This window comes from Pleuronectes platessa, chromosome 14 (assembly GCF_947347685.1).
Source record: "Pleuronectes platessa chromosome 14, fPlePla1.1, whole genome shotgun sequence".
In the NCBI taxonomy this organism is placed as follows: Eukaryota; Metazoa; Chordata; class Actinopteri; order Pleuronectiformes; family Pleuronectidae; genus Pleuronectes; species Pleuronectes platessa.
In genome coordinates this window covers 7,123,279-7,138,823 of record NC_070639.1, presented here as the reverse complement: position 1 = coordinate 7,138,823, position 15,545 = coordinate 7,123,279, and the positions used below count along the sequence as shown (strand labels likewise).

The window sequence follows — 15,545 nt, the reverse complement described above, 5'->3', positions numbered from 1 at the left end:
TCATCTTTTAGACTTAATTTAATGTATCATGTACATATTATATTGATGAAAAGTTCTTGACACATAATGTTTTTATTGTACAAACTCTATTATTGCCTCTAGAGTAATCCTCTGTATGGATGATTATTTGAGATCAACTGATAAATCAATAACAAATGTTCATATCATTTACATTTTCACATCATATGGTGCAGAAAGGCCAAATATATAGTATATGGTTTCAGATTCTCAAATATAAAAATAGGCCGTATTTTATTTGTTTTATGGAAAAGTTCAATTACATACTTGTTGCTATATACGTTTATCAAAACAACTTGAAGGTGTCATTTTACTCCATTTTCATAATAATTTTTTTGACAAAACAATCGATAAATCAATAGAAAAGAAATTGGTGAAGAACTGATTGTTGCAGTTCAATATGTCTGCCTGTTTTCTATATCCTATACTTTTATAATGAACTCCTCAGTGTTGTCACCAAATTGTGTGTATCACTGTTTGGCGAATGACATGAAAACAACAGGATCCCTCTTATTTTGTGGCCGTGAATCTTCAGAAATAGAGCGTCTGGGGCGTGGAAAATAAAACGTTTATTCTCCTTGCTCCGCCATATTTAGAGCCCAGAACAATCTTCCCTCTGCTCCTCCCCTCGCCTCCCTCTCTCTCGTCTGTTTAACCTCGTCTTCTGCTCCTCGCTCCATCTGTCTCTCCCCGTCTGCCTCCTCCTCTCATAGCAGGTTCCTGCAACCTGGTGTATGCTGGTAGAATCGAGGGAGATTGAAAACACACAGTTGCTCGCTGGACCTCAGGGTGAGAGCTTTTTGGGGTGGGGGGGAGTTAACAGCAGTATATTTGTTTCCTCCACTACTCTTTGATACCTTATTAACCAGCTGCCGCCCTTGAGTGCAGCACACAGCGATGGGGAGGAAGTCTAAAGTGTGGGTGGATTGGTTTCCTGGTGGCAAAAGTACATCAGTAGTTGTTTCCCCCGACACAAGCTCATATCCACTTTGCCCGACACGATTAATCTTCTGAGTAAAATAAAGAATTTACAGGAAATAAAACAAACGGTGGAAAATAACACAAGTAACAAGGGAATGGTGTAAAAATACAACTATATACACACTGTCAAAATGTCGGATGAAAGAAATGTGATGTTAATTAACAGTTCTCTGAGTGTGAGTGTGTGTTTTTGTGTGAGTTGCAGGTTCCTGTCACTGTGGCCAATGCATCTGCTCTCCCCAAGACTGGTGGGTGTCTGGAGAGTTCTGCGAGTGTGACGACCGAGAGTGTGACAAACACGACGGCCTCATCTGCACAGGTAGCGTGGGAAGCAAACACACACTCGGGGCCTGAGGGATCCCAAATTTTGGACCCAGTGTGTAACAGACCTGAGGAAAACCTCCTATATTCCAACATCAATTCAATACCCAATCCAAATAGACCCGTGGGTATTCAGTGCTGAACAGACCTCAGCAGAGAGAAAACCAAGCAGTCTCATTAGAAAAGACCAGTAATATAATAAAAAAAACTATGTTGTTAAAACAAATGTGATCCTTTGGTCTTCTAAACAAAATCCCAAAATGTTATTTACAAAAAAACTTGAATTCTTCTTTCACCACAGTTTTAATATGGTTTTCTTTTACATACTTACCGTATTTGACAATATAGTCAATAGTATCTGGCTTCCATATTGGTTTGTAAGAGATATGGATTCCAATTTCAAAATATATTAAATTGTTACAGATTTAGCAACCGAAGAGTATTGTGAAACTGTATTTATCTCCACAACAAAGAAAACATTAAAGTACAGTTAAGTGTTGTGATACAATAACATAGTCAAACACTGGTAAAGGGTTGTAAAGTACATCTCGTTTCCAGCTCATTGACATGATTCAAAATCTTTTACATAAGTAATGATATGATCTGGATACTTCAGAACTGTTTTAATGCTACTCTTTATTTTACATATTTGATAACAAGTATATTATCCTGCATTCATAATGCATCCTGCATTCATAATGACATACTATGTGTTTATATTTGCTAATGTCTATATTTATATATCTATATATATATACATATACATATATACATATATATATATATATATATATTAGACTACTTGTCTGACACCTGTGGCAGTAAAACAAAACCAACAAACTAATCTGACTCTGGTATCCCACTAATGTTAAACTGAATGGAGTCAGAAAGTGGACAAATTAATCGAGACAACACAAACACACACAGACACACAAACTTCCTCTATTCTGGTGGTTTATCCACAGGAGCCGTCCTTGTGCCACTGATAATAGAAACCTCCCTACATGTTTGTCTTTATATTTACCCCCTGGGGCCTGTCAAACTCTGGACAGCTGTTCACAAGTGTTTCTCATCATGACTCCACGACTCCAAATGTCAGACCTAATGTCATTCAAATGGGGACCAGTCGTTCCAGCTGCAGACAAACGTTGCATAAAAATAGTGGCGGGCTGCAAGAACACAAAGGAAATAAATGGAGATGTCTGTTGAATGATCCTGATTACCATATTACTGACTGGAGTACATATGTAGAAATTACCATATCACCGTAACCTTCCCTATTACCATACCCATTATTATAATGTGATGGTGTTTTGCATGGAGAGGTAATTCCAGGAAGGGTGTTGAGTGTGCAGATAATATGAAATCGCTCCTCCTCCTTTAGGTCATCATGACGCAATCGTTTTTCTTCCACGCTAATGATCGCAGGTTTACCAATAAATCCTCTGCAGCCGGAGATTTCACAGGCCCTTCAATGCTGTAGATTTGTCATTACACTTACAAAATTTTCTGCCACCATGTAATATATCGTGATTATATCAGGGTATGAGGGTTGTGTTCATTAATCTGTAGAAATTGCTCTTAAGGTCTCAGTTTTCCTATTTAATATTTGTGCATTAAGAATATAATCACAAAATGATCTCTTGGTTTGTGTCTCAATGGTACCGTGTATTGATTTTCCGAATATTGAGGTTTACATGCAGTAGAGTGTGAACCATGAAGGCAGCCTGAGAATATGTGTGATATGCTTAATTTCAATTCAAGTCTTATTGTCAAGTACATGTTGACGTTCCTTGTTATCATTAGGCGCCATAAATGCTCACTAAAGCACATGTGCATTAATCAGCTGAAGAAAATAATCCGCAATAAATCTGCAGTTTATTCAAATTTTGAGTTTTGTTTGCTAAATCCACAGAGAAACAAACGAAATTGAGCATTTGTGACTTGTTTCAAAACATTATTTCTGCAGTAGAACAAATGGGCTTGTGGCTGATTAACATGGTTTCTGAGAGACATCATGTGTAGCCTCCTGCAGCTCAGTCCCTTTTCTCCAACACTCTCCTTTCCCCATCGAGTTCTCCTGGTTCTTTTTCTCACCTACTTACCCATCTCAGGTGCCATCTGTGTTTTCACCTCACTTTCACTGTCTTATCCTCATCATCATCCATCACCCCTCTCTCTCCTTGGACTCCTCCCTCCTCTCCCAAAGAAGGATTTTGCAGCAGATAGGTCTTTTCAGTTGTGTGACACCAGGCCAGCGGGAGTCCTCCTGTTAACCCCAGCCTCTCTGACAGCTCTGTAAACTCAGATAGCTATGGGGGCAGGGTGTTATGCTACTCATAGCCAATTAAAAACATCCTCAGTCCAAAATAATAGCCATATTTAATAATAGTAGTTAAGTGCCTGGTCTAATCCTGCCTGTTTGTAATGGGATATATGTTGCTTTTCTTTCTCAAACTGGAAAAGTGGCCATCAGTAAAGACACTACCGACTTCAGGACTCAGTCCACAGAGCCCTGAAGCTGCTCACCACTGCTGCACATACAGCTCTGTAGTAGGAAAAAAACAAGTGTAGTGGAAAAACTACTTTGTAGTTGAAAAGTAACTTTTTGCATACCTGTGTGAAACTTGTATGACCTGAACTGTTTGTGACCTGACACCTGTATGACCTTTCTAATACCTTTCTGATCTTCTATTACTTATTGACTGTCCAATGACTTCCTTTCTGTCTGCTTTATCTTCAGAGGAAACGTATGGAAATCAGTTTCCTGTGTCTTGATTCCTGTCTCAAACTGTGCCGACAGAACCAGTCTGAACTGGCTTCGACAAACAGCCTTAGTTCTCCTGTATAAGATCCTGTTCTCCATCATCTCCATCTGAGATCGCTGTGACTCTCGCTGTGTTGATCCTTTCTGCAGAAAGCCCATAATAAAATACACAAAGATTTGGTCTACTAATGTATAAACAGGCCATTTAGGAAGTCGATAGGAGGAACAGTTCTGGAGATATGTGAGCCACAGACAGAGATAGATATCTAGAGATTGAATTATTAAATAAATATTAATTGGTTAAATAAAGACTAAGGCCCCTTTGTAGGGGACGAGATTTGAACGTTAATTAAATAGAAAGTTAGCGGGTTAAAAAAATTACTTATAAACCCTGTAGCACTGTCACAAGAAGGGGAAACAGTTCAGACTTTATAATATCTGAGCTAAAGTTTTTCACTCTTGAGTTTTCTCTGTTATGGGCAGAAGCAGTGGAAAACCACTGATCTCCTCAATCCCCCACCACAACTCGCACCCAGGGATGTAGGGTGTGAAAAGAGGAACCTTGTTAAAGGTCAGGCATGATGGCACAGCCCTTTTCAATTCACAGCTTTTTCTTCTCACATCTTCTCACAGGGAACGGCTTGTGCAACTGCGGCAACTGCGAGTGCTGGGACGGCTGGACAGGGAACGCTTGTGAAATCTGGGTGGGAGCAGAGTACTGAGGAGAGCGGGGGGGTGAGTGGGAGTGGGAGACGAGAGGCCTGGCTGCCTGGTGCGACCAGGAGCGCCGCCGCCATCTACGACCACGACCAGCCTGGAAACCACAGGAGGAGGGAGAAGATACGAACGTGGATGGAGTTCTGTGTGTCGCGAGGAGCGCTCATTCATTTATTGTACTGGTTACAAATGATCCTTATTAAAACTGGACTTTTGTAAAGGTGAAAAGAAACAACCATATCTTTTTTCTGTTTAAAACATATTACAGCTTTATGTATGTTTATTGTAATAACATAGGAACAGTCACATATTCCAAACGGCTGCATACTATACAGGTAGATGAAAAAACCAAGTGTTCATTTATCAAGGGGACATATCTGAGATGTGTGGGACACTGCAGGGGATAATGTGGGTCTGGTTTTGACTGCTATACAATGAGGCGTCAAACCGGACTGAGAAGTTGACTTGAAAGCTCCAGGCAGAGGTTACTGTTTTATGTTTTTATTTCTTTTTTTTTAATAATAAAACATTAAATGTGCCGCATGACACAACATTTTGCATGGAAAACAATGCGAAGACCTTAATCATACATGGTTACAAATTTTTTATAACATGACATAACTCCAATGGGCATACTTGCAATGGTATATATATATATATTTTTGAAAATAAAATTATTTTTAATAGTGCCTATTCTTCTCCACCGGGAAAAAAATCAAACCAGACGACCTGACCATGAAACCGACACTGTACTGAAGGTCCTTAATGAACATTTCTCCCCCGACTCATACTCAGTGACAAGTGGAGGAAACGGAAGAGAAGGGCATACATAGTTTTAGTTGTGGCATGCTGGATGTCCATGTCACTTCAAAAAGGAGGCATCAGGGGACGAGAGCTGCGTTGACACACAACCTCAGTCACCACTTGAAAAGAGAACCGATAAGAAGTCACAAATAAAATTTAATGTAAATTCTACTTTGGCCTTTTTCATGCTTAAACTAGCCAGCCCCCCCCTCTCCATTGTCTTTGTCCCATCAAAGAAATGACAGGTGCAATAATATACTGCACACTATATTGCATTAAGTATGTTACTGACATTACAGTACACCTTTATATAAATATTTTTATTCAATGTGTTGTATATGTGTATACAACAAAACACAAACTGTATAGTGTAGACAAACTCGTTGCATATATGTATGTAAAATTAGCGGTACATACCAACAGTTCTTGATAGACATAGCCTACTACATGCAGTTCATCGATGCCATCCTCTCCCCATGCAACAGATGGGACAACTTACGAAATAAGGAGGTTGAAAACGGAAGCGATAGAGGAACTAAGTTGGCTAAAGGGGGGGGGGGGGGGGCTAAGCAAAAGTGATCAGGGTTAGGAGACGACATCACACGCGACCCGTATACGAGAGGAAAATGGAGACGAACGGTAAAATAAGAAAAACAAAAAACTGTGGAATACGGAGATCCAGACAGAGAAGTACATTTTACACACTGGTCATTTACAAAAATAAAGTCAGCCTCGGAGGAGCCATTTCACTGGACTGCAGGGCCGCAGCAGCAGCAGCCAGCCCAGCATGTAGAGTTCGTAAGTGGAGGACGACTGGCTGTAACGAGGTCGGACCATCCAGCTCCTGCACGTTCGCGTCAACAGTACGTTTTACATCATCAACAGCTTTTCACAGACAAATATCAGAGTCTAACTAATGTGCTTCGATGCGCTGTCATAAGAGATGGCCATGTGTGAAGCCAATAAACTCCGAAAAATCATATTTGCCCAAATCAATCTCTTAGCACAGTTGCAGTTTTAGCAGCGTACAGCAGCAACAATCTATTCAATATTCTAAATCTTATCCAACAAAACTAGACATTAAAACATTATTATGTCATTGATGGGATAGAGCTTTGATAAACTGCTAACAGTCATGATGACAATGGGAAACAGAAAGTGCAGTGGTTTACCTCCAGGTTAGGTGTGGGTGTGCCGTAGCCTACAACATGCCCATTACACTTGTCAGTGCTCCTCAGCTTAAACACAGTGAAGAACGATACCCATACCTTGTTCCTTACAGAAAATACATGCACTCGAGTAGTTCAAGGTTTACGTACTCCTCCCAAATGACATCAGTCACGACCTTTGCAGGTCTGAGTAGAGTTGATTCTGCCGGACAGAACAAAATGCTATCACAGTGAAAGCTTGGATGATTTGGATTTGAGAGAGAGAGAGAGAAAGAGAGAGAGAGAGAGAGAGAGAGAGAGAGAGAGAGAGATTGAATCGTATTTGTTTTTTCTTTTCTAAACAGTTCAGTTCTTCTTGGGATGAAAAAGGACTTTGGTCATTTCAGAATGGATACATCTGAGTGTGGTTTCTCAATGGATAATGCTACGTGTCCTCTACATGGATGTATTGGGTGGGTGAGGCACCTTTGGCCCAGTGGGGACTGGGAACAAGTTTTTGCATGCCGGGAATCAAGGTCCAAACAGGCACGTGACAGGCCAAGATGATCAGTACTGGACTCTGCATGCTGAGCTAGGAGACAAATCCTCTCATAATCATAATTATATTCATATCTAGACATTTTTAAAAGTTATGATTTTTTAATAGTCATTTGCCCTAAGTTTTTATACAGTGAAAATTTTACTATATAAGCCATCTCTTGTATAACTGCTGCACGAAGAGAGAACACAATATTAACCTTGCCCATGCTTTAGTTTGCTGAACCAAATAGGGATGCAGCCAGTTTAAATGTCGCCTACCGGTTACCAGCCATGTTGTCTTCTGGCTGTAAGTAGACGCTGCCCTAAGATGGCTGCCAGTGCTGCAGTTATAGACCATCTGGGTCAAAGCCACAAGCCTTGCCTTACAGTCCAAAGAAGTCAGCGAGTGAGGGACAGAGGCCTACAAGGCCTAGAGATATTCCTAGAGCCCACGCTCTGAAATAAGATTAAAGAAAAATAGACTTCAGGTTTTCTATTTACCAGAGAAGGCGGACAGAAGCGCTGGTGGGACTTAGATAGTGATATGTATACACCATTCCTTCCAGCGCTCTCCCACCCACACGCACATCTGCTTATAAATGTGTGTATGCGCATGTATGTGTGTTGGGCGCTCCTCGCATTGATTGCAGCTGCAATTAGCACTTTGTCAACTGATTGCAGGAGCTATCTGCCAGCATCCAGTGTGTTTTTATCAGCTGTAAAGAAAAGAAATATCTGAATTTCCCTACAACTTCTGAGTGTGTGCGTGTATGTGTGTGTGTGCATGTTGTAGGCAAGAGGAACATTTTGATCGTTTTTTTTTATGTATATATGTGTTTTCATGTCATATCTCTGTGAATGTGTTTCTTAGAAAATCACACAACTCCCTTGCAAAATGTTTTATAACTTTTCTAGGTTACTAGACAAAGAGAAAAGTGAGTGACTGGAGATAGAAAGAGAGGGAGGGGAACGTACTCGTAAAAAATAGAGGACGACAGTCCACATATTTACTCTATCTAGACAGTCTCTGTCCCAGAACATAGCTGGTGAACTGTGGTATAGAAAATAGATCTGAAGGTACACGCACTCCGCTCCAACAGGGCATTATAGAGAGGGGGCGGGAGGGTTTCTTGGATGAACTGTCAGCAAGCAAAGTACCACGAGCGTGGTCGTGAAACACGCATTATTCACATGAGCTCTCACAGTTACAGAGGAATCGAAAGGCATTCCATGATCAGAGGTCCTCTTCCCTCCTGTGCTGGAGAAACCAGGCCACCTCTGGATCCGTCTGCCAGACAGGCGGAGAGAAAGGTGGACAAGGCGGAGAAAGCAGAGGAACAGCAAGAGAAGAAAGGGAGGAAGGTTCGCCTGCGTCTGATCCTCAGAGGAGAGAGGGTCTGGAGTCTTGTGGGGGAAAAGCCCTGTCTCCGTCACACCCCCTCCCTCCCCCCTCCCCGCCACGCACACGCAGAGGGCGCCGGTCGGGTGTGGCTATGTCGCGGGCTTGTCGGGCTTGCTCACAGGTTTACCTCCGTTCATCACCGCCGGCTCAGTTGTGCTTTTACTGGGAGGTACTGCCGCCTTGGGCACCGTCTCTCCAACATCATGCAACGATGGCTCTCTGTACATGGCAACTGGAGAAGCAGAGGATAAGGAAAAGAAAGGAGAGAGACAAGGCACACGGTGTTAGCAAGAACCCCTTTCCTGAACTTTTGCATTCTCCTATCTAAAACTATCAAGGATCATATTTTCTTCAAGAAGATTTGCTGTTGGGTTGCTTTTCACAAGATGCACTCAGGACACCCTGCAATTTACAGATGGAAAAAAGAGCTGATGCCCTTCTTGCCTACGGGCTTCTTGCTCCATCCCGGCTGATTCCCAATGTAATCAAAAGATTTTTCGACAAAACAGCAGTGTCTCATTACAGTACACTCTACAGCCACTACACTACAGCTGTATTACCGTCTCGACAGGACACTTCAACTTGATTCTATGTTTAACGATGGGAAGCAATCAGGCTGGTGACTGATGAGAGTGAGAGAGGGGGGGGCATCTGCTGGACTATCTACATTTCTTATTGGACCAACGGAGCTGTCCTGCCTCCTACACTGTGTTCGCTTACGATGGCAAAAACCCAGAATCAGCACACATATTCAAAATATACCTCCAGGATATTTCACACACAGTTATACCTTTACCGAGTATGGGAGAATCCACATTTATCCACATGTCAGTCGTAACATAATGTGTGGTCAGATGCAATGTTGGTGCACTGTTATGTTGAGGAAATGGAAAAAGACCAGCTTTGCCTTAAGCTGCTCTAAAGGCAAAGCTTCAGTATTTTTTTTTTTTTTTTTTAATAAGTCAATATGTGCCTACATAAGCACATTAGTGTTTCACCAATTGTGGCATTGACCAAAGTACCCTATATCTTTTTTACTTTCATGCAAATCTACTGTTTTAATTGCATCCTGTAAATTCCAATGCACCCAACCTTTAAAGGGAGTGGGTGATGGCTTTCTCAGCGCTTTATGGCTGTCTCAACCGAAACACAGATCTGTGATAAATTAAAAACTAACTAAGTAAAACTGTTTTGAATCTTGCTGTTAGTACAGCGACCTTAAAACAAACTATGTTGTCTCATCTATAAAGTTATACTGCACCAACTTCAACAGCTTTTCATTGGTATTCAAACCAGAAGACAAAATCAAAACTAAGCTGAGCTGTGGAGCTTCTGTGACCACAGTGTTTGTATTAATTAAGATAAAGAAGTATTTAGTCCATCATTTGTATTTTTAGCAGATTTTGGACAATGGACATCCATTGCACATAGGAATAAACTCGATCAGGATCTCAAATACAATACTTTCCAGAATGATAAATTCCTTCTTGATTTAAGTCTTGTAAAACTTTTTTTAAACTTTATGAATAAAAACATATTATATACATAAAACCTACCTTCTAATGGCTTGGGCAGGAAGTGAGCAGCTGGTTTAGTTTTTTTCACTCTGTTCCCCTTCATGGCCTGGCCGTCTTTGTTGAGCCCTAGGAACCAAGCTCTCCCCGACTCCTGTTGTCTGTACAACATGGACGAGTAGATCACATAGTAGTTCTCGAACACCGACTCTTTGAACTTGCACTCCGCTGTAAAGAGCTCCTGCAAAGACACACAAACAAACATTGAAATCCTAGCAGCAAACACATTTCTGCAGACTCAAATCATTAATTTATACTTCATATTATGTAAGAATAAAAAAGATCATAAATTATATCTGAACGTGAATGAAGGTCACCAGCAACACTCCACTCTTATTTCATGCTCACAACGTCGACAGTAGCATCACTGCAGGCTCAGAAACTGCATCGCCAGGACCTCATACTTTCACCTGTCGTGAAAAGGACGAGCTATAATCATGTCCGATTCACGCCAAGCCTCATGACCTGCTCTGATGAAATGCAACTCTCATGCTCTCCTTGGCCTTAACCTTGACTCCACACTCGTTTGGTCAATTAGCTCATGTTCCTGGCAGAGAGTATATATTGTTAGGCTCTGACCCCAGCGCTGGAGGAGGCAACATCCCCATGTGTCTCCCCAGCCACTCCTGGCTCGTCTTAAATCATTTTATTGGTAAAACCCAAAAGGGATCATTCTTCCCAAATGCTACGTCCGCTGTTGGAAATTTCTGTGACTGCCTCCTGAACCTGGCACAAACAATGATAGAACTAATCAAGTTACTCTTCCATCCTTTACACCTCAATCTGGCACTGACGAATGAACACAGAGGTAACGCATCTCTCTCTGCTGCCCATTCATCTCCAACCAGAAGGGTAATAAAGAGTGTTTCCACATTGTCCGACCTGCCAGGCTAAAAATAAAAGCATTCATCAGGGTTTATTAATCAAAGCACACTCATCCCAATGGAAGGTTTCACCACATCTGTTGTTCGCAATGCACAGTGCTGGCTCACAGAACTACAGAGAGTATATGTAAAAATCATCTGACATTTCCTGCATCACAGTCGTTCTCAATGTCAGGGTCTGAGGTCATTGAGATGTTTCCTTTCAATTTCTCTCCATCAAATAAGTAAAACAGATTATGTGTAGAATGCTTTTGATGTATCTAGAGTTGTCTTTCAACCTACAGTACTCCAAAAACTACTTACTGAGCAAAATTTTGCTAAAAAACATATACAAATCGCAAAAAGAGAGCCTCGACGGACTGAATATTTTCTTGAGAATTCTTTCTGACTATATCTCTTTGATTACGCTATGTCTGAATGATTTGGGTAAACAGCCATGCTGACATGCTGGTTTAAAGCAGGTATCATGTCTGCTGTGGTCACCATAATACAATACCGTGATGGCAAGCTAACATTTGCTAATTAGCGTTAAACCTAAAATCATTAGGATTCATTTTCCGGGAACGCAGCATGTCTGTACAAAATGTTGTGCCAATCCATGTAGTAGATGTTGAGATAGTTGACCACATGTGGAAAATATTTGACTTGCTGGTCCAAACTAGGAAGACAATTTCCAAAATCATTAGGAATCGTCATCTGGAAATCATCATAACCTGAACCAAGTTTCATCAATGCATCAAGAATATAATCCAAATGAAGACTTTTCACTTAAAACCAAACCGATCAACCTCACAGTTGTGAGGGATCAACTAAGTCTGTAGCCTTAATCTTCTTTTGACAATGAGTGAATCCCCAATATTTCATGTCAATCTAATTGTTGTTTAAATGTTTTAACGTGATGGATCGACTGACAGATATGGCCACGATACTAGAGTGACTAAACATGTGACAATACTCCAGTGTAGATTGATTGTTGTAGTAGTTTTTGTGAATCTCTTGTACTGTGGCTTCACAGAACATGACTTGTGGGCCTAATGCTCAAATTTGAGCAAAGGACACACTGTGCCGTGATTATGGTATAATTAGCTCTTTGGTGAATCACTCCTGTCAGAGCTTATCCTCCAGACACTGTTCAGTTGAAAGCAGAGCAGACACTTGGGATGACCATAATGATCCTGACAAGCACCCGGCTGTATTTTGAGTGTCCTCTCTATCCTTGACTGAGGACTCCTGGGCATTTGAAGTTGAAGGCACAAATGCATGATGCATCACAATAGCATCAGCTGAGATGTCAATAAAAAACTCAGGAAGAGGCGCATGAATCTTCAAGTTGCAATTACAGTGAAAAAACTGTCAGTCAGAGCATTAATGGGTCAGAGGGGCGATCGGTTGGATGACATAAGCCTGGGGAAATCCTTCATTCGGACTTTGCACTGTCTCGCTGGCTATTACATTACACGAGAGCATTAACTTCAGATTATTCTAGAGGCAAACATTAGGCGTAATATCAGACGTATTAATGCTGCTTTCGTGCGACGCTGAGCAGAATAATCTATTGATATAGGCAGACACATTGTAGGTTGTAGCACTAAAAGCTGAGCCTCTTAAGATATAAACCCAGAGCATGATGGCGTCTAGCATCTAGCGTAAAAAAAGAACATTCTCCCAGGACAATGCACAGGCTAGTCTTCATCGTTATTTATTATATTGCCGTCATTAGGATTTGTTGTGTGTCAGCAGCAGGCAGCAGTTTGTCAAAATGGCTGTATATTACGTTCCAGTTGTCAGAAAGGCCGGGCTGTGTCCTATCTGCCAGGACAGGACGATGACAGAGCACCCTGTTACTGACTGTCTACAACACAGAGCACGACTTCATCATCAGAAATTATACATCGAGTCTTATCTCAAGGGAGGCCTGTTCACAGGGTACGTAAAACAAACTTGTTTATTCATCTTTAGCCAACAACCAGAATAAATGTCTTCATCGTTGTGTTTCATTTGTGTTAACTATTAACCTTTGTTCCCTGAAAGCAGGTGATGAAAACGCTCTTTTCATGCTGAAACAAACTGAACTGCAGAGACGATTAGAAGGCACCGCGCTTTTACCTTCATGCTTCCCTGAGTTGCCTCAATTAGGTAATTAATTCTACTTTTTGCCCGTCAGGTGAGCTGCTCCACAGGTTAGTTGGCTGCTGTAATTAGACACGTCATTTTGATGCCGGTCCAGGTTTGGCCCGGCGCTGATTACTTATACGGCATTGGAAAAAATAAACCAAACAGCCCGGAGTCGGACTAATCATACAAGCTGGTGGCACGGCTCTGAGGGTGGCTAATCAAACGCCTTTACATAGACACACGAAAAAAAAGTGGTTCTTTGTTTACGGACGCAGAGGAAGTGGGGGTGGTTGTTTGTTGAGTCACGCTTGATGGTAAACAAACATTTCCTTCACTGTAATCAGATTGATTTGACAATCAGAGCTGTGAAGGCAGCTGATTTAAAACTGTTTGCGGACTGCATTTTTAGGGCTTTAAAATGTCAACAAGCCAAATGTTTCGATCATATGTCCCTCATTTTCCATCAATGCATCTTCACACACATTTCAGAAAATGCTGCCAATGACTATGGATGGCCAGAAGTATGTGGATATCACTGCCCTGGGCTAGTGCATCTCTGCTACAATATTGAAATAAGAACAGGTTCTTCTCCAAATTGTTGCCACAATCATGCAAACACCCCATTGACTCATCGCTATTTGCCTTATCATTCTTTAACATTGACACAGGATTAAATGTGCTCTGTCCCTCAGGAGCACAAATACCTCCGCCAAGGCCCAACAGGCTCCTTGTGTTTAATGAAGCTGAACCAAATGTCACATACTCATAGATATCAGTTCCCTAAATATGCCAGATTTCTTTCCATCTAGTTGCATGAATAATTCCCAGGGAAAATGATTTAAGAAAGTTCTAATCTATTCCTGGATTCCACACCGAAGGATTTAAGGAGTTGTTCCCTAACCCACACCATATCGTTCCACCAAGGTTTGTGAACAACCGTCCAGTTGTTTTTGTGTAATCTTGCTTGCAGTCAAACAAATGTACAAATCAACCAACAAATAAATGGGCAACGTCTTTTGTGTAGGTAATTACCATGTATGATATAAAAGAGGTCACTCAAACAAAGAATCAACTCACACTTCCGAAGTTTGCTTTAGCCTCTTTTAACATATTGTTTTGGCTGTGTTTAGTGCTCCTTCTACTGCCCCCAAGTGGCCAAACAAAAATGCACTCAAGTTGAACAAAAACAGCCCAATGCAAGTTTCTTACTCCAACTTATATTATAAAATATTTGAACTTTATGGTGTTGAGATACACTGTTTCCTCAGCGACACGATCTACTGGGATTTTCTCTCCCTATTTCTTTTGCGGTTGAATTTTTTGTCTACTTTCTGGAGACCAGAAAATTACAAAGAAAAAGTATCTTAAAAGTTCCGTGGTAATACAGAAACACTCTAGGACAATATAGTTCCAATCTCTAAGGCAGAAGGCATCCCCATTGTGTCTGTACATTCAAAGGCTGACTCACTGGATGCACACAAAATGTACAGCCGTATTCTGATATTATTACCTATTCTCTAGCATTAACATCACTCTGACCCCAATACAACAATTTGCACTCATCATTTGATAATTTCAAAGAAGCAGGCAAATCAGTTTTGCCTTATTTGCTGTGTAATTCTACCCAGCATCAAACTAATACAGAGAAATGTGTGTGACATTGGAGGAGAGAGAGGAGGGCGAGACTCAGACAGAGCAGCCACTTTCACACCAGTGGCAAATCGAATCATTTTCGAGGCACCAAACGGTTGATTTTCCTCCCGCTCGATCTCCCCGGCTGCCGCTGCACATCAGTGGCTCCCTGGCCCGTGATTGGCCATGCTTTGAACGGGAAGGCCGTAATTGACCTTGGCCCCAGACAGCGCGAGGGGCCGAAACTGCTCAGCCCCACATAATCAGCTCCAGTCACCAAAGCAAAAAAGACAGGGGGCAGAAAATAAAGGGGAGATGAGCAGTTAGAGCAATAAAAGCCAAGCAGACACTGACTAAGAGAGGGTGTGGTTGGGGGGTACATTAAAAAAGACTGATTTGAAAAAAAGAGGAATTCATGCAGACGTGAGAGAGTGGGAGTTTGAAATAAAAGCCCTGGAAGCGGCAAATAGGCGTTTAAAGACAAGAGCATGAAGACTCACTCTGAAAAACATCCCTTGGGGAAAAATCATATGATTGCGGAACATGACCGCCTAAAATGGGTGACAGGAGGCTGAAAAAGGGGAGGGGGGGCGAATTAATATGCAGACTGACTGCTCACTGTTGAAACGGAGAAATTGTTTA

At 41.4% G+C, this 15,545-nt stretch overlaps 2 protein-coding genes across 3 annotated transcripts in view; one reads left to right on the top strand and one right to left on the bottom strand.

The window, feature by feature from the left end:
* The window catches only part of itgbl1 (integrin, beta-like 1), a 39,450-nt gene extending 33,677 nt beyond the window's left edge, over positions 1-5,773 (top strand). The window contains exons 10-11 of the mRNA XM_053440132.1: positions 1,205-1,318; positions 4,721-5,773. Coding sequence (XP_053296107.1) covers positions 1,205-1,318; positions 4,721-4,809 — 203 coding nt within the window. The 3' untranslated portion in view covers positions 4,810-5,773. The remainder of the gene's footprint in view (positions 1-1,204; positions 1,319-4,720) is intronic.
* A 3,014-nt stretch (positions 5,774-8,787) lies between these two features.
* fgf14 (fibroblast growth factor 14) overlaps positions 8,788-15,545 on the bottom strand; it is a 99,032-nt gene continuing 92,274 nt past the window's right edge. For both annotated transcript variants that reach the window (XM_053440621.1, XM_053440620.1), the window contains exons 4-5: positions 10,255-10,453; positions 8,788-8,930 (exon numbers count right to left, since the gene is read on the bottom strand). In XM_053440621.1, coding sequence (XP_053296596.1) covers positions 8,788-8,930; positions 10,255-10,453 — 342 coding nt within the window. The remainder of the gene's footprint in view (positions 8,931-10,254; positions 10,454-15,545) is intronic.